The sequence below is a fragment of the Phacochoerus africanus genome, chromosome 10, assembly GCF_016906955.1.
Source record: "Phacochoerus africanus isolate WHEZ1 chromosome 10, ROS_Pafr_v1, whole genome shotgun sequence".
Classification (NCBI taxonomy): Eukaryota; Metazoa; Chordata; class Mammalia; order Artiodactyla; family Suidae; genus Phacochoerus; species Phacochoerus africanus.
In genome coordinates this window covers 125,450,804-125,473,817 of record NC_062553.1, presented here as the reverse complement: position 1 = coordinate 125,473,817, position 23,014 = coordinate 125,450,804, and the positions used below count along the sequence as shown (strand labels likewise).

Below are 23,014 nucleotides of genomic sequence, written 5' to 3'. Positions count from 1 at the left end.
AGCAGATAAATGCTTTTAGACTGACTAAAATGTAAGACTTCTCTTATATAAGAATCCAAGGAATCTTTTTTTGCTTAAATATGGAATTTTAATAAGTTTCTTCACATGAAGTTAAGTGATGAGAGGAAAGAGTGTTTATGAGTAACCACAGTATTCCCAAATTAATATTTAGTTTATATATTATTTAGCTCCCTATAACTTTCTTTATCATCATGTCACTTTTATGTTGTGACTGAACAATTAATATTTAAGCCATTCCAGACTGAAGTACAAGCAAACTTTCCTCAGTATTTGAAATTTGAATGGAAGGGTATGAAACTGTGAGCATAGATGAGGTGTTTTGGGGTTTTTTTTTTTGCCAATATCTTGGAGGGACTTCAGTATACCTGATTTATTTCAAGTTCATTTGAGGATCATTCTAGTTTTAGCAGATTTATCGCATGTTAAGCATTATATGAGTGATGTGTGAGTTACTGGATATGCAGTCAAGGTCTTTGAATGATCTTAAACCAGTACGTTTTTTATCCTTCAGATACAAATCTGTCAATTTTTATATGAGCAAAAAGAAACACTTTAGGATTCTTCTTGATCAAATATAACTTCCAAATCAAGTTAAAATAAAAATGTGATTGTCTTAAGACTTGTTACTGATGATCTCTTAAATTGGTTCTTTTTTTCTTTTCCTTTCTATTAGGGAGAGGAATCAAATGAGTCTGCAGAATCTAGCAGTAATTGGGAAAAGCAGGAAAGTATTGTATTGAAATTGCAAAAGGAATTTCCCAATTTTGATAAAGAGGTGAGTAGTCCTATATAGAAATTTAATCACTGTGTACTGAATGTTTGTAAAACAAAATAGTGTTTGAGATCAACCATGTGCAAAGCTTAAGGTACAGGTTTTGCATTTTTCTGATTAAATATGCTTCTTTATCAATATCATAAAATATCTTTGAACTGTTTCAGTGCATTGTTTAATTATTTGCTAACTATAGTATTAGCATGATAACCATAACATTGCTTAATCATAACATTGTCTAAAATATGTATCATCTACAGAGCTGTCTATAACCCCAAGACACTTGTTTTAGCTTTCTTCATATTTTCATCCTTTAAATTTTACATAATTTTAAAGTGTAATACTGCATTTCAGTATCTTAGTATTCCATAATTTTTGGTCTATTTGCCAGACAGTAAAAATACTTTCAGAGGCAGTAAAGACCAATGCCAAGCATGCTAGTGCTAAAAGGGCCTCTGTTTAAATCACCTGATTGCATATGGAAGTACATTATTTGTTTAACATTGGGAACAGATTTTCGCTTGTACTGATTTATTCAGGTATATGAGCAGGTAGTACATCTGCTAAATTCTGCTGAGCTGAATGTTGTTGCCATGTTGGTTCTTTACATACGTTCGAATTATATGCTCTGAAGTTGGAGTTTATAAAAGTCCAGTTGTGTGTTGAGGTTTAATTGAGCAAACATTTTTTTGATACTCTAGTGTTCATGGCACTTCATAGAGTAGAAATGCAAAGATTGTCAAGCTTCCTTCCCTTTGAAGAAGAACTGTTGTGTATTTGTGGAAGTGAAATTCTTTATACAGAAAACATTTATAAAGCAACATAAAAACAAATGTGAAATAGGTATGAATTATATTAAGTTTTTAGGTGATTTACTTATTTTAAAAGAGCATAGAAGTTTTCAACAAGTTGTTAATTTTAGACTTTTAACAAAAAGAGCAATGACTTATTTCTAGGAATTACGGGAAGTACTCAAGGAACATGAATGGATGTACACAGAGGCTTTAGAATCTTTAAAAGTGTTTGCGGAAGACCAAGGTAATTATCTATTCTACGTTGTCATAGAAAATTCATACTTCCCAATGTGCTATATTTTAGTGTATAAGAAAATAGTAAAACTATTAGCCTAATAATCAGAGAATGGGATTGCAAAAGATGTTGGAAACCAGTTCCAGAAAGTTTGGCTTGTTCTTTACTGCAGTGTACAATGAAACAATAACCTTTTTTTCTATTTGACTAACTTTTTTTTGATAATTAAGGCTACTTTTAAACTCCCATGTTTTATTGAGTACAAAAGAAACATTTTCTTTTACATTTTAGTAGCTCTCAGACAGGAAAGATCTTACAATCGCTGTTGTCTTATAATCACTGTAATGTAGACATTCCAGCCTGCACTTATATGAGTATCCAAAGTACTGGTATCAGAAACTTACAAGGTAGGTATCCCTGGCACAGAAGAAAGCCCCTGATCCCCTGGTGGAACAGCCTTAATTTTCGGAACCAAATGGTAGAGGAGAAGTACTAGAGAGGAGTTGAATCACGTGTTTAGTAATATCCTTAAGCAGGAATCAAGTGGACTAGCTTTTCTTTTCTTTTTTTTTTTTTGTCTTTTGTCTTTTTGTTGTTGTTGTTGTTGTTGTTGCTATTTCTTGGGCCGCTCCCGCGGCATATGGAGGTTCCCAGGCTAGGGGTTGAATCGGAGCTGTAGCCACCGGCCTACGCCAGAGCCACAGCCACGCGGGATCCGAGCCGTGTCTGCGACCTACACCACAGCTCACGGCAGCGCCAGATCGTCAACCCACTGAGCAAGGGCAGGGACCGAACCCGCAACCTCATGGTTCCTAGTCGGATTCGTTAACCACTGCGCCACGACGGGAACTCCCTCTTTTTTTTTTTTTTTTTGGTCTTTTTGCCTTTTCTAGGGCTGCTCTCGTGGCATATGGAAATTCCCAGGCTAGGGGTCTAATCGGAGCCATAGCCACCGGCCTACGCCAGAGATACAGCAACGCAGGAGCCAAGGCGCTTCTGCAACCTACACCACAGCTTACAGCAACACCGGATCCTCGACCCACTGAGCAAGGCCAGGGATCGAACCCACAACCTCATGGTTCCTAGTCGGGGTCGTTAACCACTGCGCCAGGATGGGAACGCCTAGACTAGCTTTTCTTAATTGCAAAGCCAGCTGTTTAAAAACCCAACACAGTGGCTTTAGGTTTTTTGTTGGTTTTTTTTTTTAATGAATTATTTTAGGAAATATTGTATAACAGATGCTCTTTGTGGTACAGAGAATGATATTGTGTGGAGAAAAGAAAGCCACCAATATCACCAGTTCTGAATCTGAAAAAATGATTCAGAAGAGAAAGATTATGAATGTGAAGAAATTTGAAGAAAACTTTATTCAAATTATTTTGCTTATTTTTTAACATATGTACAAGAATGTATGATAATGTGCAAGCCTAAAAGCTCTTCAAGTAAGTAAAACATAAACCTTCTAAATAATATTATGTTACAGATTAATTGTTCGTATTTTCTTACTGGCATGTATAATGACAGTTTACCTTCAATCACAGGCATCTTAGAAATCTATGGACTTAGGATAGATTAATTAGTGGTACTGTAGTGGTGCTTTTTAATAATGTATTTAAATGATTTGTAGTAATGATGAACCTAGAATAGTGGAGACGGTGATGGGAAAAATTATAACATTGGTGGTTTTAATTTAGGATGAGCTTTGTTTTGCTACACCTGTCAGTTTTGGCCTGGGGGTGGGGCTGCTAAATAACATCTGAGACATCTTTATGTATATACAGCTGCCATTTATATTCTCAGGATCTTTCTTAGAAAATTAGAATTTATATTTTATACATTTAGAAAGGAAGTTAGTCCCTGTTTTTGAAACTAATTATTTCAACTCGTGTAACTTCAAATTCTACTTCACTATTTCTCTTTAAAATGTATCAAGATTTAACAATTTAAAAAGGAAGATACGCAGGTTTAGATATTTTTCTGATTTGAAGTCTTATATCTTTGTATTTTATATCTTTCTAATATAGTCATTTTTATCTTTCTTTGTACCCAGATATGCAGTATGCTTCACCCAGTGAATTTCCAAATGGAAAAGAAGTTTCTTCAAGAAGTCAGAATTACCCTAAAAATGCAGCTAAAACAAAACTGAAACAGAAATGTTCCATGAAACCACAAAATGGTTTTAACAAGAAACGTAAAAAAAATGTCTTTAATCCTAAACGAGTTGCTGAAGACTCTGAATATGATTCAGGCTCTGATGTCGGTAGTTCCCTAGATGAGGACTACAGTAGTGGTGAAGAAGTGATGGAGGATGGCTATAAAGGTAAAATTCTTCACTTCCTTCAGGATGCTTCCATTGGTGAACTTACTTTGATTCCTCAGTGTTCTCAGAAAAAGGCTCAGAAGATAACAGAACTCCGGCCCTTTAATAGTTGGGAAGCTCTGGTAAGGCTACATTCTTTTTTTTTTTCCCCTGTGCATATGTGTGTTTAATTCACAGTACCGTTTATAGTCAAGGTGTCTTCAGCCCAGAGAAGCATAGATGGGTGGCCTTAGCCTGTGTAGAGTCAAACATTACTTTCATTGTAAGCCAATAGTATTTCAAATAGTGTCATATGACCTACTTTTGAATGAATTAAGGGGTGATTTTCCTGAAAAACCCCAAGCTGATTGGCTGGGCATACTGTCACTCATTCTTTTGCATAGAAACTTGGTTCATTTCACTGCAGAAGAAGAAATTAGAGCTTACATTTAGGAAGGAGTCGTTTGCTAGCCTGTTGTGATCTGTTACTGCTGAGACACCATGCAGAAAGCAAGAATGTGGCAGAAATTTTACTACAACTACTGGAAGAGCAGTAGCAACGTCCAGGGGAGCTCCATGATTCAAAATGCCAGCCTAAGTGTGTTATGCTTCACCACAAAGGAAGCAAATGCTTATTTTATTTTATTTTTTTTTTAAAAGTGACAGCTCAATCTCTAACATGTTTTTCTTGGTTAAACAACGCGGCCATTTTATGGAGTGTAGCAGGCTGCAGCGTTTTTAATTGGAAAGCTAGAAAAGTGTGGAAGCCTAGAATTCAAGCGTTAGGTGAAGGGAAGGCATGAGCATTGGTAAGTACACTTCGCATGATCATTTTATGGAATTTCATTTCCTATAAACAAGTTTTATTTAAAATACCTGTATTTTGAGTTTTCTAAATGTCACTAGTCAGCAAATCTTATTCATACAGAGAAATAGAAGAACTCTGTCTTTTAAATTGTCCTTCAACTTTTGTGAAAATGTGGAATCTTATAGCTTGAATTACAAGCAGGCCCTGCTGTGAAAGCAATATGGATATTTTTTAATAGCTTTAGAACATGAAGTGACTTTTGATGCTTTATAAATTTTCAGGAACTTATATTCCCTAACTTAGGAAATAAAGTTGCTTTTGTGATTAATTTTATACTTGTGACAAATCAGTATGAGCCTAAGTTTCCTTGATAAGTATCCTGAAGTGGGTGGCAGGGAGGGAAGGTCCCTGTTGAACAGTGGTTGTAAGTAGCATTTTTTTTTTAATTAAAATATTTGAAAAATATGGAAATACCATTACTAGTATTTTGTGGCTTTTAAAAAAATAAAGACATTCGTTTTGCCTAAAGCCTTTGCTTTTCCAGAGAACATCTGTCAAAGCAGGCCCTTTCAAAACTTGTTCGGCTTTGCCTGAGTGATTTGCTTGTTAAAGTATTTGCTGAAGGGCTTTCTTGTTCTTCTTTTCTTCCTTTTCTTCTTTCTTTTAATCTTGAATGGTCTCCTATGTTATTGCTCAGGCTTGTTGGGATTCTAATTTATTTAATAAGGAATGCAATTATCTGCACCAGTGTGTTTAGTCACTGTAACTACTTGCCCACATATTTTATAGTAACAGCAAATTATACCAGAGTTATATGTGCCAGATGCTTTTAAAAATATTCAGCAACTTAACATGTAGAAAGCATATTTTCCCTACTAATTAATTGGCATAGTTTAAATTAGTCTTGACATGAATTTGTAAATTATGCTTTACCTACTTAAACCTCCTATAGCATCTTGCCCCCTTTCTTAAAGTTGAAATCAGAGACTGTTTTTGCTAAGCAGTCATCTAAATGTTGATTATTTTATGTAACAGTTAAAAAGCAAAGTTGCTACTTGAGTTTAGCAAATAAAGGGCTTTGCTATCCTGAAGTTAGTAAATGTAAGTTTTTGGTAACAGTTAAAATTAGCAAGTCATGTATATAAGCTTTGATTTTTAATTTATTACAACCTTAAGCTTCTACTTTTAGTTACTTTAGAATTTTGAATATGACTGATTTTAAAGAGCAATTAATATCTTAAAGTCATCAAAGTAGGTCAATATTATGTATATTTTGGTTTAAACTATATAATTTATCCTTTCCCTATTAATCAGAGAAACTTGTCAGTGTACCTGTGAACTACTTCAAAAAGAAACAAACACGTTTACTTTTGTTTTCATAGCTACTGTTTTTAGAAATTCCTGTGAGAATTAATTAAAATGTTAATGATGTCCCTCAGTCATGCTTTAATGAAAATGTCAAGGCATTTTTTATTAACAGTGTGCAAATGTCTAGGAAACTTTAACATATATGAAGTTTAAGTCTTAAGGATTGAGGAATTTTGCAGAACTTTAAAACTCGTTTCATTACAATGCATACTGAACCAACAAATCAAGTATACACACATATTTTAATTACGATTTTTGCTAAAACAGAAGTCTCTATAACCTTTGTAAGTTAAATGTAAAAATCATTAGTATTTCATTGTTTTATTATAAAATTTGAATGTGAAGATTACATTAGCAGTGCCTTTTAAAACAAAAGTTGAAAAATTTTACATTCTCATTATGACCTTTTTTGTCAGAGAGTTACACTTTCAAAAAGTTAAGATATTCTGAGATATTCTAGTCACCTTTATTTTACATGAGGAAAATTTAGTCATTTAACAAAATAAGTTCTTTATGTAAGGGTATTTGTGTTTGCAGCTTTTATTACCCTTTTTGAAATCAAAATCTAAATATTGTTTGTTAGGCTTTCTTCGTAATTTTTCTATTCCTCTTCTTTTTCTACTTAATAGTAAAGGACATGTCTATGGTAAGAAACTACATCACTAAATCATGTAGACTTTGGAAATATAACCAGCCAAAATGTCATTAGTTCAAAGACAGGTACTGTTAATGGGGTAAAACTGGGATTATTTATTGCCAGATTTTATGCTTTTGATGGCATCAGTTCACCAGCGCCTTACTTAATTTTTATCTAGCTTTGTGCGGAGTAGCGTAAGGGGCTATCATGTCTACGATACTCTATTTGCCTCTGTATATTTCAGTCAGAATTGTGGTGTATACTGACCAAAACAAGATCACTCATAAATAGCTTAACCTGAAAGCTTTTCGTATATGCATTTACTTCCTTAACATTTAGATCAGCATAAATACAGTTTTCTTTGATTGTTAACTAAGCCACCCAGGTTTATTTAGCTCATGTGGATTTGTGTTGCTCCCATCTGCTAGTAACCTAGACCACAGGTTTTCTTTTCTGCTTGGTTTTCCATGTGGTTGCTGCAAAATGTCTGTCTGAATTTGTCATGCAAACATTGTAATGCCTGCTGTTTCCTGACAGGGTGGCTTCAGTAAGTCTGTGATTAAGATGTTTAGGCTTTGTTTTCATATTTATAAGTTTGATAAATACTTAAAAACTATAAATGCATTTGAGTACTTTCTAAGCTGTGAGGTAGTAATGATTAGATTAGGACCCTGTCCTCAAGAATATTACTTTTTAGGTGAATAATTAAATCTCCTTTAAATTTAAGGAGTTTCCCCTCCCTTTAAACAGTTTCCCCCTCCCTGAAGAACTTGAAAATTATTTGTTCTGTAAGAGTGACACATGGTGGCAAGAGATAGGTACTTCAGTTTCTGGCTATTTTCGAACGGTATAAAGGCCTTAAAGTAATACTTGACTTTTTAATCAAGAGAGAGTAACCAGAGCCATGCTCTTTTCTTTTCGTGTAACTGTACAGTAAGTAGCAGTTAATTGTTTCCTTCCGTCTGAGAAAATAGTTTTATCCTTTTTTTGAAGAATGATTTGATTTGTCTAAAATTGAAACAGTACATGTAAGAACAAAGAAAGTCAAGTTTAGCCCAGATTTTGCCAAAGATTCCCATCACTTAAGACTTCATTGAGCATCTAACTGTTTATGTATATGTTATGTATATATTTCCTATTTTGTGAACAGGATCATATTTTGTATGCCTATCATAACTTTGGATTTACTTGTAGATCCTACATTTACAGAGTACTTTGTATTTCTTAAATCTTTCTTTAGCGAAGCTTAGTAACTTACCAGGATTGTTAAATGCATTTTGTCTTCAGAAAATAATCATATAACAATGGAATGTTCTTAGACCTTTCTTTAAGGGCAGACACTTATGTTCCCTGCCCTCACGTACACCTAATGAGGATATGGAATTAAATATAGGGTTCTTTTTAATGGTTTGACTTTTTTTATTACTTATGTATATATTTAGATTACCAAGTTAAATAATTCTACGGGCTTGTTGTCCCTGAATGAAAATCCATATCTACCCCCTTCCGCAGTCTACTTCTGGTACTGCAGATAACAGCTTCCACTTTTCCTCTGATTCTTAACCACTACCATATTTCTCGGTAATATAAACATAATGCTTTTTAAAAATATTTCAGTTGCAGGCCTTCTCTATTGACATGACATAGACACTATAACATTACAGTAGGATTAGCTGTCTTATTATCTAACTCATCTCACATGCCCATTTCCCACTTCGCAGTCCTTAAAATAGGTGAATAATGTGATACTTTAAAAAATCATTTTTTAGGATCTCTGTTGTTAGACTATGCAAATGCCGTCCATAGCTGTGCCATGTAGTGTACTACGTAACTTTTTTTCCTTGCTCAGCATTTTGTTTTCTCTGGTTGTTAGTTATGTTGGGTTTCCTGTTTTCTATACTCATTACTTTAGCGTCAAACTCTTCCCTAATTTTCTAAATTTCCACTCAGTTTTTAGATACTTCATATATTTTATCAGTTTCATCTTCTTGAAGTCTCTTCTGGATTCTTATGACCTACTCTGGTTTGGACTAGTTCCATTATAGGCCAGCTGATCAGCTGTGATATGGGATCTCATTTCCCTAACATCCTGAGGAATCTTGTTTTTCTCTCTTGTGTTGGATATCTTGTTTCTGATTTCCTTTCATGCCTCTTTATTTATTTGCTTGGTTTTGTAAATTCCTGCTAGGAATTACCTACAATAATGTAGTGGAGCTAGATGATCTGGTTTTGGATCCCAATTTTGGCATTTTCTAGCAGCCCACCTTAAGTGGCCTCAAGTTGGGAAGTCTAAGGATTGAAATAAAGTAAATGCCCATTCAATTGTTTGTCTCTTTTAAAATGTTGGCTGTTGTATATGTTATTAGTGAAATGTTAAGAAATCATTGTAGTTTTCTACTCATTTAGGATCTGAAAGTCCTTTTAGAGTAATCAGTAATAAATCAGAAAGACTTGTTTTGATTCAAAGAGCAATTTAGTAGGTCAGAACCTAGTTCGGAAGTAAGAGGTACTGGTTTCACTTAAAAGAGCTTCCCACTCTGGGATTTTCTGGTTATGTTTTCTGTGGAATTAGAATTAGAATTAAAATTAAATATCCTTGTGAAAAGTGCCCATGAAATTTATTTTTCCTCTTGATAGGAGTCGTTAACAATTACTTAAGAGTTTCTCCTATGAGAGAATAGCTACCAGTGTCAGAGTAACAAACTTGGGACTGTGCATTTTGAGGGGAAAGATATATTTTATTTCAACATGATGAGTTTGAGGTGACGGTAGGACTTAAAGTGAAACCTGAGAATGCAAATACAGATTCTCTTCATACTTGACTAAGGTCATCAGTTAAAGTTTAAATTTTTTTCCCTCACAAGAAGTTTCACAAAGAAAGAAATTGAGATTGGCTCTCTGTTTATCAGATCTGAACCGTTAAATTATTGTTCTTTTCATACTGTAGTTCACAAAGATGTCCAAAACGAATGGCTTATCAGAAGATTTGATATGGCACTGTAAAACACTGATCCAAGAAAGAGATGTCGTCATAAGGCTGATGAACAAATGCGAAGACATTTCAAATAAATTGACAAAACAAGTTACCATGCTCACTGGAAATGGAGGTGGATGGAACATAGAGCAACCCTCTATTCTAAATCAGAGGTAATGTTTCTATGCACCCAGTCATGGTTTTATGTCAGTTGTATAAAATTGTTGAGTTTATTTTTGTATTGTGTCGTAGGGAAGTGATGTGGAAGTGATAGGAAAACTAGTGTTAAAAGGGAAACCCAAGGTATCCTATAAACGTCACATAAGTGGTATATGAAATGTTTTTCATTGATCTGCACCCCCTCAATCAGGATATTTTTTACTTCATTATCACATTGTAAATTAGAGGGAGGAAATGTTACAGTCTTACAAAACTGGTGTTTTCCTTGTCAGATAATTTCATATATAGTCACAGAAACTGAGAAGGTAGTTTTAGCTCCCTCTTTACTTAATTTAGTACTTCAAAGAGTCAGCTGCTAAATTGTATCAGTGTAAAAATGTGTCTTAATTCAGTGTCTTTGTAATCATAAATGAAATGATTAAAGTATCCTGCGTATGTGATTAAATGTTTTAAATGCTTTCAAAAGCTCAACTTTTTAAATCTTTTTGAGTTAAAAACATATAATGAAAAGGACACTTTTATTAAATAGATTATATAAAGAAAAATTATAAGAAGTATATTTATAAAAAGTGTATTTCCCAAACTGCTGCTTTCAAATACCTTGTCGGAATTCTTGCAAAAAATAAAGACTGAATTATTTTCACAAAAAAATTTGTCCAATAGCCAGAACATATTAAAATGGCATTTTTTAATTGTGAACATCCCTGTTTTGCATAATGTTGTGATACTGGGTGGGGGGTTATTTTGAACTTCTTTTAAAAGTTTATTTTTAAAGTGGTCTTGGAATTCAGAACTGTTCGGAATACTTCCTTTTTTAAAAATGTGTGAAATTGTTTACTGTGGGAGTTCCCACTGTAGGGCAGCGGGTTAATCTGGTGTTGTTGCACCTGTGGTATAGGTTGCAGCTGTGGCTTGGATTTGATCCCTGGCCCAGGAACTTCCATGTGCCACAGGTGCAGGGGAAAAAAAAAAAAAAATCGTTTACTATGGTAATACATATAGAGGCAAAAACATGCAAACAATCGAAGTTTCTAAAATCAGAGAGACTAATTTGAATGAAATCTAGTATATCCATACTCTGCAGTGTTTTTCAAATGGGTTATTTTTGTTCAGATTATTTCTGATAGGTATTTAATAAAATTAGCAGCATTAGGGTCTCATTAAAATTAATTACCTTAGTTGGTGACTTTATATACTTTATATACTTATTTTTCTAAGTTAATGATCAAAGCATATTTGCTGATCATTGATTAGTTAAAATTCAAGATATGAAAAAAATCAGGATATGGTTACTGGCCTTTCATAGTAAGTTACAATCTTTTCTGTGCCCTTCTAGGGTGCTATGGGATGGTGTAGGGAAACGTGATGCAGTTCCCACAAAGAAGCTCTTTTCTGTGTTGCATAGAAAGAACTATGACCATGTCAGCAAATTCATCTCCTAAAAGTGTAGTTGGAGCTGCTCCTTCTTGTTCTACAGCATTGGATATGGGGAGTTCTTCACTCTACAAGGCTTACCCAGTTGAGTCTACTTTATCATAATTTGGATTTTAAAAAATCAAGTGCTTTATTGCATCACTTAAAAAATTTCTCTCTTAAACCCACATCCACAAATTCCTGTTACTTGTAACTAGTGTGATCAGGTAATAAAACTATCCTTTTCCATTAGACTGAGGTTTTTTTTTGTTTTTTTTTTAATGAACTATTTAACAGATGAGAAAAATATATTGGTTTTTTTTTTTTTTTTTAAGGTTCTTATGGGATCTAGTCCGAAGTACAGCTTCTGAAAACTTATGTAGAATAGTCTCTTTAGAGTCTATTTAAATGTACTTTTAGGGGGTGAAATTTGTTGTCTTGGTTTTTGTTTTTAGCCAAAGTAAGTCACACAAGCAATTTGTACATTTTTATTTGATATACTGGCCAAGCATAATGGCTGCTTAGTATAGAAACATTTAAAGTACTTTCCTTGCCTTGGGAAAGGATTTATTAATACAGAGGAAAATGTTAAACTATCCTGATGAATAAGCTGTTATGTTTTTGCTTAACAGAACAAATTCTTTGTTATATATAGTTTATTTTGAAGCAAAATATATTAACTGTTTTCTTAGTAGAAGTTTTTAAGAATTATAAGAAGAAAAATAGCCTTTTAGAGATAAATGCATACATACTGTGTTAAAAATAAATCTTTGAAAGGGAAAAAAAATTCCCACGTGTATCTCAAAACTCTTACATTCATAAACTTTATTTTAAAATGTCAAAACTAAAATTAGCTAAAGTTAAAATATAATACAGTGAGGGAAAAGAAAAAATAATTATTTCTCCTGTTTTATTCCTATCTTAGATATAGCTGTCATTTGGGCATTAGCAATTTATCTGAAATTTATCAGCTCTAAACTGTTTTAACTGAAAAGATTTGCCACATGTTTAGTATAAAATAATAATTGTGCACATCCTGCCTTTTTCTGGGCTAAACCTGCCATGGTTCTTCTGATCTTGCTCATCCTCAACTTGACAGGGTGGTTCTGTATCCTGTTCCTAAACAGTTGCTGTGAACCCTTTGACAGTGATATGAATGCAAATCAGTATCGCAGGTGTGATTTAACTAATTCACAGAACTGTGATGTATATATTTTAATAGTTTAGATGCTACTATTAGTACAAACTATTATTGTGGTACGGTTTACAGCAGTCATGTCATACTTAAAGGACATAAATTTTTAGTCAGCTAGCACCCCTGACCTGTTTCATATGAACTCCTTCAAAAAGATTCTCTATCCCTCTTATTTCTGCATTTTATTTTATTTGTCTTTTTGCCCTTTCTAGGGCTGCATCCATGGTATATGGAGGTTCCCAGGCTAGCAGTCTAATCGGAGCTGTAGCTGCCAGCCTATACCAGAGCCACTGCAGTTCAGGATCTGAGCCACGTCTTCGACCTACACCACAGCTCATGGCAATGCCCGATCCTTAACCCCCTGAGCAAGGCCAAGGGTTGAACTCGCAACCTCATGGTTTCTAGTCAGATTCGTTAACCACTGTGCCACGACGGGAACTCCATTTCTACATTTTATTTAATTAAATTTTTTTTCTTTTTTTTCTTTTTTTTAGGGACGCACCTGTTGCATATGAAAATTCTCAGGCTATGAGTCCAGTTGGAGCTGTAGCTGCCAGCCTACACCACAGCCGCAGCAACGCAGGATCCGACCCGTGTCTGTGACCTACACCACAGCTCGTGGCAATGCTGGATCTTTAACCCACTGAGCGGGGCCAAGGATGGAACCTGCGCCTTCATGGATGATAGTCAAATTCATTTCTGCAAAGCTACAATGGGAACTCCTATTTCTACATTTTAAACTTAAATTTAGCACACTGTACATTCTCCACTTTTCTATTTCAGGCCTTTCTCACCTTCCAAAATGATTTTGCTACTAGTTCTCTGACAGGAAATTTAAACCCTGTTTAATTTTTCCACTGAGAAGAAATTATAGTAACTGGAAGGATTTCTTTTTTCCCCTAACAAAATAGGTTAAGTTAAAAATAACATGCTGCCACATTTTCTTTCATGGCTTCAGAAAATCTTAAAAGTTTTTTTTTTTTTTTTTCTTATTGGGAAGTAAGAAAACCTTTAATTTAAAGATATTTATAGGAGTTCCCATTGTGGCACAGTGGAAATGCATCTGACTAGGAACCATGAAGTTGTGGGTTCGATCCTTGGCCTCGCTCAGTGGGTTAAGGATCGGGTGTTGCTGTGAGCTCTGGTGTAGGTCACAGACGTGCCTCAGATCTGGCGTTGCTGTGGTTGTGTAGGCTGGCAGCTATGGCTCCAATTCAACCCCTAGCCTGGGAACCTCCACATGCCACAAGTGTGGCCCTAGAAAGCAAAAAAAAAAAAATATATAGTCCCCTATTGAAAAGAGATTACTTAGCTTTTGGATGACACTGAGCAAGTTAATTCTTATCTGTAAACTAGAGGCTAGTGTTCATATGCAGTCAGGAAAATTTTTAGAAAACTATAGGATGTCAGAATTAATGGAAAGTATGATTGTATAGCATCTAAATATTAGAACCTGCTAGAAGAAGATAGCTGCCCTGTTTTAAAAGTTTGTCTTAACAAGTGAATTAGAAAGGTATTTGCAAAACTGCGTTTTTACTGATCCTTGTGCATTCCAAAAGAAGAATATGTTACGGGCAGTAGTATTATGATACTAAACAACAGAAAGTAACTTGTAATTTAGATAAATCTAGCAGAAGAGCACACACACACACACACACACACACACACACACACAGATATTTAAAATAAATATTTCAGTGTAACAAAGGTTATTTAATGTCCTGACAGAACAGCTGCTTTTTGAATGTGGATGAAACAATTTGAATTCAGTGAAAAATTCAGTGTAGTAGATACTTCTCAGGATTTCCTCGTCACTCTTTAGAATTTTATGTATAGTGAAGAATATTTTAATAGTTAGACTTGTTTCTCAACATGTGTTGGTGATATAGAAATTCAGTATTTTCTTTTTAAGAATATTTCTTCTCTATTTGTGATAGTTTTACATTGGAATAGCATATTGGCTCTTGGATGCATTTATAAGTGATATAATATGCCTGCCTTATCATGTTTTGTCATTTTCATGGAAGGTGAACCTTAATGTGTAGGGGATGACTAAGGCATTAGGAAGGACTCCAAAAATACGGAGAATTCTATTTTAAAATAGAAAGTTTAACCATGGAGTGGGTGGGTCAGAAAGAGAGAATCTTTCCATGTTTCCTGTTTATTGATTAAGGGCTGAGCTCTGGATCAGACCGGGATTGAATCCTGCTTCGTGCCACTGCAGGCATGGATTTGGTTAGCTGTGACCTAGGGCATGTTACTTAGCCTCTCAGAATCTCAGAGCACTTCTCATCTATAAATGAGGGTGATGATAATATTTTCTGCTTTTTAATGGAGGTTAAATATAATAATAATGCATGTGTAGCCCATAGCAGAGTTCTAGAATTCCAATGTTAGCATTTACTCTCACCACCAGTATACTAGTTTATTTGGATCTGAAAATTAATCTATGAAATATGTTCTATTTATTATTATTTTTGTCATAGCATAGAAATAGTACTGGCCAAGAAGGCTAAGACATTTTTAAAATGAACTGTAAAGACTTCTATAATACTGCTGATTTTTCCTGCCTATACTTGTAATTTTTTTCAAATGAGAAATGTTTTACAGATTTCACATCCTATAGTTGAAAAGTAGATTCTGATTTAGGATGGATATCTTTCTCCTCCACCTCTTTGACCCCTTTTCTTAATTTCAGAATTTGACCTCTTAACCATTTTATCATACCCATAGCTATTTCCAGACCCTTTGCCCATGTGCAGATAGGATATATATAACAGGAAATTAAGGGGATAGAATAAAAGCTGGAGAGTGGGAAGCATGGCCTTGTCCTAGGTTTTCATGTTAATATGGGGCATATCCTGTTCTAGTGAGTATAAAAATAAGCTTTTGAATGAGATAGACTGTTAAAATCTTAGGCATAAGACTTTGTAGCTATGCAACTTCAGGGAGATTATTGAGCCTTAGGTTTTTTCATCTGTTAAAATTATAATAATAGCCACCTATATTGAATATTAGAAGACTGAGGTGATTCTTGAAAATGATACCTTTGTATATCTGAATATAATAGATGTTCAGTAAATAAGTGCTATTCATTTTTTAAAAGTTTTATTGGTGTATAGTTAATGTGATACTCGTTTTTAACCACTTGAACTTTCAGAAAAATTGTTGTTTTCTGTCTATTATGACCCTTCCATGTTATCTTCCAAGCAAGTTACTCCCAGGGATTAGTTTGTTTATGTGTTTACAGGTTAAATAAGATTTTTGACACTTACCTGCTGCTTTTGACTCACTGGAACTTATCCATGCCTAGCAAATTTACATGTCACATAGTTCAAACATAAACATGCACATGTATACATGCTCCGGAATTATACATACCAATGACATTAGATGTGATTGGCATTCATTTGTAAAGTGTTTATTTATTTATTAAATCATTCAAGCAAAGTAGCAAATTACACTTACGTTTTTGTTTTAATACTTCAAGTTCTTGGTATGCTGATATTCAAATTAGTACAGTATAATTTTTTAGTATAAATATTAGCTTAGTAATAATGTTATAGTTAATATTCTAATCATTTATGGAATTAATTTGGTAGCATTACATTATGACTGAATATGAAAATATTTTTTAATTCTTAGTGCCAGAAGTAAATCAACCAGTACAAAATAAAGTTTGAGATTTTTAAAAATGTGTTATGTTCTGGGTTCATTTTCTTAAGTAAATATAAGTAGCTTTCAACAGTATGTTCAAAGGTAAGACTAGACCTAGCTACTTTAGCTTTGGTGTGATTGTAAACCTAATAAACCTTTTCCCAGAAACCTAGTAGACAAACTCATAGAAGTATAAATCTATAACATTTGGTAACTTTCTCTTTACCAGTTTGTCACTCAAGCCCTATCAGAAGGTTGGTTTGAATTGGCTGGCATTGGTACATAAACATGGACTTAATGGCATTTTGGCAGATGAAATGGTAAGCAGTCCTCTATTTCTAGGATTTATCATTAAAAGGCACCCTTTCTGTTATTTAAAAAATGAAAATTCCCCTTGTCCTTATTAGTTTAGTGCTCCTACCGAAGTGTCTTATAACTCCTCTCACTTCTCACTGTTTTCTATTTTTTATCTTAGATCAAACCTCCTTACTTCTCCCTCAGAAATGAAAACAGGATTTGTCTTTCTCATCATCAAATTAATAAAGATACATGTTTTGAAAATTAGATGTTGATAAAAATATAAAGAAAACAAAATCACCCATAATTGTACAGCCTTAAAATAAGTACAATTTTGGTGTGTGTTTTTCCAGATTATTTTCTTCTGCAAGTGTGTGTATGCATATATATGTTATACTAAATGAGATTTTACTGTATGTGGTTTTCTTTTGGTACCTTTGAAATCCACCGTAGATATTTGTCCTTGTCGGTACTTATACATTCATTTATCATTACCATCATTTCAGCCATTTTACATTTATTAGATGTCTCTGAGTTTCTCTTCTTTTCCAAATCACATTTTACTTGAAGCTAAGCTTAGAAAGTTCATTACAGCCCAGAAGTCCAGGTATTGTCATGTAGAAATGTGACCATTAATCTAACCTTTTCCTTCCTTCCTCCAGCTATACTTTTTAAAAAGTGTTTATTAAAAATGAATTTTCTTCAGTGGAGAAAATTTATTTATACATATACATATTACATATTATTGAATGCATATGTATTCATTGTGTATTAGATTTCCAAAATAAAAATCAACAAAGATAATCATCTTTGTTCGCTAGTTGGCTTCTAGTAAAATAATCTTTAGTATTTTAAGATAATTCCCACCCGTTGGTCATGCTGTCATTAAAACAAAGATGCTCTTTATCTTATGGAAAAGTGAATAATGTATATATAGGATTTCAAAATAGTTAGAAGTTAGAGTTCCTTGGTGATGCAGTGGGTTAAGGATCCCATTGTCACTGCCATGACTCACCTTGCTGCTGTGGTGCAGTCTGATGCCTGGCCCAGGAACTCCTGCACCTCATGGGTGCAACCGGAAAAAAAGGTTAGAAAATACGTATCAAATATAGAACAGTACCATTGTGGAAACTGAATTTGGGAATCAAATCGGGGTTTTGGGTCCCAACTGTGCCTTTCATGGGCTGTCTTATCCTTGCCAAATGACCCAGTCTCATCAGAATCAATATTAATAAAACAAGTAATTCTTGTACATTAAGATTATATTTGGTATCAAATGAGGTATATTGTGTGAAACTGTGTTTATAACCTGTAAAGTACAATATTTATGATCAATAAGTTAGTGTCTGCTAGGGCTGCTGTAACATAATACTAAAGACAAAATAACTTGAAGAGAAATGTATTTCTCACAGTTGGGGAGGCTGGAAGTCTAAAATCAAGGTGTTGGCAGGTTTGAGCTCTCCTGAGGCTGCTCTTTGGCTTGCAGATGCTGCCTTGAGTGTCCTCACATGGCTTTTTCTCTATGCGTAAACATCGTTAGTGTCTCTTTCTCTTCTTTTAAAACAGTGATTGGGTCCTCACCCTTATGACCCTATTTAACTTTACTAATCTCCTTAAAGGCTCTATCTCCAAATCTTAACATTATTAGAGGTTAGGGATTCAACATGTAAATTTGAGGCAGGGGGTAAAATCAAGGTTTCTGATTCATTTGGTGTTTAGTAAAGTTACTAAGATTCATCTATATTCTTGCATGTATCAGTAGTTTGGGTTTCATTTATTGGTGAGTGGTAGTTCATAGTATAAATACTCTACACTACAATTTGTTTATCCATTCTTCTATTGATGGCAATTTTTATTATTTCCATCAATTTTTATTATTTCCATCAATATTCTTACCCAAGTCTTTTAGTGGACATATGCTCTCATGTCTCTTGAATGTATTTTTAGGCGTAAAATTGCTGGGTAATAGAGGGATATACTCAACTCCAATTAGTCATTGAAACACCATCTCTATCCATCGTGAATTAAGTATTTTCTTTATATTAACAGTTACCAGAATTATGTCCTTTACATGCAAGTGGAAGTCTTCCATATTAATGTGTATCACATATTAAATAGCAGTTTAGATACATTCCACTCATTAAATTGTACTGAGGGTTCCCTGGTGGCCTAGGTGTTAAGGATCTGGCATTGTCACTGCTGTGGCTCAAGTTCGATCCCTGGCCTGGGAACTTCTGCATGCCACAGGTGTGGCGGGAAAAAAAAATTTTTTTTAATTAAGTTGTAGTATCATCTGTATTATGTGTTATTGAGAACTACGAATGTAGTAGAAATTCTCTGTTGCATTATAGGGAATCATAAATAAGTAATACCAGAGATATTATTTTTCCCAATATTTAGGTTTTTTGTTTGGTTTAAATTTGATGTATTGTCTCTTAAATTTTTAATTTTAGGGCCTAGGAAAAACTATTCAAGCCATTGCCTTCCTGGCCTACCTCTATCAGGAGGGTAATAAAGGTCCTCATTTGATCGTTGTTCCGGCATCAACTATAGGTTTGTAATACTGTCGACAACTGTACTTGACTGGTAGTGGTTTATATAAGGAGAAAAACTGTGTGTGTGTGATCTCTTAGTTTTTGGAGGTGAATATTAATTTCTGTGATTCCTTACCCTTTCCTTTGCCTTTGTTTATATGTATACATATGTGTTTAATTGTATTGGAAGTCTTTTGAAAGAAAATAACTTCAAGATAAATCAGTTATTCAGCTTTAAATTAATATAGATCGAGTGCCATTTGAGAAATCATTTGTTTTCATAATACTTTTAGATTATTTTAATTAGTAACTAATTTAAGAGAAACTACTGCTTTTAAATTTAAAATTAGGAGTTCGCATTGTGGCTCAGTGGATTAAGAAACCGATGTAGTCTCCATGAGGATTCGGGTTTGATCCCTGGCCTCGCTCTGTGGATTAGGGATCCACCGTTGCTGCAAGCTGCAGCATTAACTCAAAGATATGGCTTTGATCTGGTATTGGTGTGGCTGTGGTGTAGGCTGGCAGCTGCAGATCCAATTTGATCTCTAGCCTGGGAACTTCCATATGCCTTGGTGCAACCATAAAAAGGAAAAAAATTATAATTAAACATTTGGTGTGTATGCACATAACCAAAAAAAAAAAGCTACTACTCTTTAAATTACAGATTAATAATCATTGGTAAATATAGTGGTTGGCCCTCTGCTTTTCATTTTGATGCCATCTAAAAATCATTTTAATCACCAGGAGTAAAATTGTGAAGTATGTGATTTTTAAAAATCATCTTGCATTATTTTATGAAAGAATAATTTCTGGGTAGAACTTGTTAAATTTTAGTATTCATTTCACTACACACACATACCCTGTTGCAGCTAGCTGATGTAAGTAATACCTCTTTTGTTTCGTAGATAACTGGTTAAGGGAAGTTAATTTATGGTGCCCCACTTTAAAGGTGCTCTGTTACTATGGTAAGAATATGTCATTATGCTTTGAACTTTGGAAATTTCTTTAAAATCTTAATACACAGTGAAGTACAATAAATACAATCAATATTTGTATCATTTTTAAAATTCTAGGTTCTCAAGAAGAACGTAAACAGATTAGATATAATATTCATAGTAAATACGAAGAATACAATGTAATTGTGACCACGTAAGTATTGCCAAAAAAAAAATTTATGCAGCCACCTAATTTTTCTTTTTAAGTGTTTAAAAAATAATAGTAGTAAAATGAAGGAAAGTTAATGGTAAGAACTATGCAGCAAAAATCATGGAATGAGTTGTAATGAAGATTCAGGCATTTCTCAATTTGTTGCATAATACTCTAATTGCAGTTTTTTGCTAGTTAACAGGAGGTCGTGATTAAAAGAATTAATTCAAAATTCATCTTTTCTTAATGAAATGGACTCCATTTTCACATATACTTTAGCTGATGTTAACTACTTGGATTCACTTTACTAGTTTAACAAAATAGTATAATGTTCTTAATAGAAATGTTGGAGTTTCCTGTCCTTTTTTCTGCTATTTCTTAAAGTATAGCAGTTCATAAAGCAAAATATGTAACAATTGCAGATTACTTATAAATTATTTCCAAATTGGCCGCTTTTAGATGTTAGAAGTTGTACGTATAAATTGTCCTTTAACTACATGTTGCAGCTTTTGCAGCATGGTTACATGTACATCCTAATTATTGCCTATAGTATACCAAGTGTTTATTTGAGCGCCAGCTGTGTCTAGTGGTATCTGTTAGGTGCTGGCTATTAGAAATATATAAATAAAAATAATTTCATAAAACATTGTCTCACTTGAATCCATGCTCTTAAAGATACAAACTTAAGAGATAGTTTTTTTCTTTTGGTGACAGGTACAATTGTGCAATCAGCAGTTCCGATGATCGTAGTCTGTTTCGTCGCTTGAAACTTAATTACGCAATTTTTGATGAGGGCCATATGCTGAAGAATATGGGCTCTATCCGCTACCAGCACCTTATGACAATTAATGTAAGAGAATGTTCTGTAAATTTTTTCCAATTAGAAAAATTCATACTATGTGTTTGATTTTATGTAGTATTTTATAACAGAGACCAGTGGTCTTTTCCTGTAAATGACCAGATAGGTAAATATTTCATGCTTTTTGGGCCATTCAGCCTGTGTCATTCATTCTTTGCTTTTTCTTAGTTCATGAGCTTCAGTTCTCTAACCTTTGTTCTATGGGATAAGCTTTATGAATATTAGATATAATTTGTCTTCTTTCATTACCTCATAAAAGTAATGTTAGGACACAGTGTACCTACTTATAAAATGAGACTTTTAGTTTTACATTCTTCTGTAAAGTGCAATAGATGGTAATTTTTCTAAATTACTTATCTTTCTCTATAGAATGTTACATTACTAATAACAGTTCTAAATTTTTTTCTCCCTTACTGAGGAGGATAAACAAAAAGGATGTGACTTAAAAAAAAAAAAAAAAACTAATCTAAAATTTACCTTCGTCCACAGGCAAATAACCGTTTGCTGCTCACAGGCACACCTGTGCAGAATAATCTCTTAGAACTCATGTCACTGTTGAATTTTGTTATGCCACACATGTTTAGTAGTAGCACCAGTGAAATACGAAGAATGTTTTCTTCTAAGACAGTAAGCATAAATTCATATTTTCTCTCAAATATGTTACTTGGTGTTTTATCTGGACAATTTTTCTATTTCATCTTTTTTGTTTTCATGGTGTATGTGTACTACAAAGTAGGTTTAAGTAGTTGATATCCCTGTATTTGGATGAGTTGGGAAGTCAACCAAAACACAGTGGAAAATAAATTAGTGGCTTCTTCAGTCACTGTTTAAAAGTTCTGGTTTTTAATATTCAAATTTTCTCAAGAATGACAATTTTAGTGAATAGCAGAGTTCCTATTGTGGCTCATTGGTAATGAACCCAACTATTATCCATGAGGATATGGGTTCAATCCCTGGATATGAGTTTAAGGATCTTGCTGTGAGCTGTGGTGTAGGTTGCAGACACGTCCAAGATCTGGCAATGCTGTGGCTGTGCTGGTGGCCGAGGCCAGTTGCTGCACCGCCTATTGGATTGCTAGCTTGGGAGCTTCCATATGCTGCAGGTGTGGCTCTGAAAAGGAGAAGAAAAAAAATTTGGTGGATAACTCATATAATATGTTGAAAAGTCTGATCATTACTTTTTTTTTATTAAAATTAGGTAAATGATCAGCATTTCTTTAAAGGTAGAACTGGGAATATGTTTTGAAGTAAAATTCCATAAATACGAAAAAATAACAATTTTCAAAAGTCACAGTAAAGAAATCCTATTTAGGAGAATATCTGGTTAATTTTCTCCCTGTTGCTTAGAAAGAGTAGGAGTTCCCATCGAGGCGCAGTGGTTAATGAATCCGACTAGGAACCACGAGGTTGCGGGTTCAATCCCTGCCCTTGTTCAGTGGGTTAACGATCCGGCGTTGCCATGAGCTGTGGTGTAGGTTGCAGACGTGGCTCGGATCCCGCTGTGGCTCTGGCGTAGGCTGCCGGCTACAGCTCCAATTAGACCCCTAGCCTGGGAATCTCCATATGCCGCGGGAGCGGCCCAAGAAATGGCAAAAAGACAAAAAAATTAAAAAATTAAAAAAAAAGAAAAAGTAGAGCATAGTCTTGAAAAACTCTTTGTGTTTATATAGATCTGTGTTTATATAGATTCTCACACCCTCCCAAATTAAATTTATTTTGCAAGAATTTTCTATGATAATCTTCCACTGCAAACTAACTGCCTTTCTAACCTTCACTAGAAGGTTATTCCCTCCCACTTGACAGCCTAGCAGATCATAGAGTACAG

General features: G+C 34.1%; 1 protein-coding gene across 4 annotated transcripts in view; it reads left to right on the top strand.

Moving 5' to 3' along the window:
- Window positions 1-23,014, top strand: part of SMARCAD1 (SWI/SNF-related, matrix-associated actin-dependent regulator of chromatin, subfamily a, containing DEAD/H box 1) — a 77,286-nt gene that overhangs the window by 39,951 nt on the left and 14,321 nt on the right. For 2 of the 4 annotated variants that reach the window (XM_047798568.1, XM_047798569.1), the window contains exons 7-16: window positions 695-796; window positions 1,750-1,831; window positions 3,873-4,264; window positions 9,882-10,081; window positions 16,583-16,673; window positions 19,104-19,203; window positions 20,090-20,149; window positions 20,258-20,333; window positions 21,045-21,180; window positions 21,679-21,816. In XM_047798568.1, the coding sequence (XP_047654524.1) occupies window positions 695-796; window positions 1,750-1,831; window positions 3,873-4,264; window positions 9,882-10,081; window positions 16,583-16,673; window positions 19,104-19,203; window positions 20,090-20,149; window positions 20,258-20,333; window positions 21,045-21,180; window positions 21,679-21,816 (1,377 nt within the window). Of the gene's footprint in view, window positions 1-694; window positions 797-1,749; window positions 1,832-3,872; window positions 4,265-4,366; window positions 4,931-9,881; window positions 10,082-16,582; window positions 16,674-19,103; window positions 19,204-20,089; window positions 20,150-20,257; window positions 20,334-21,044; window positions 21,181-21,678; window positions 21,817-23,014 lie in introns of those variants that run through there. The other 2 variants (XM_047798570.1, XM_047798571.1) reach the window with 2 other exon arrangements.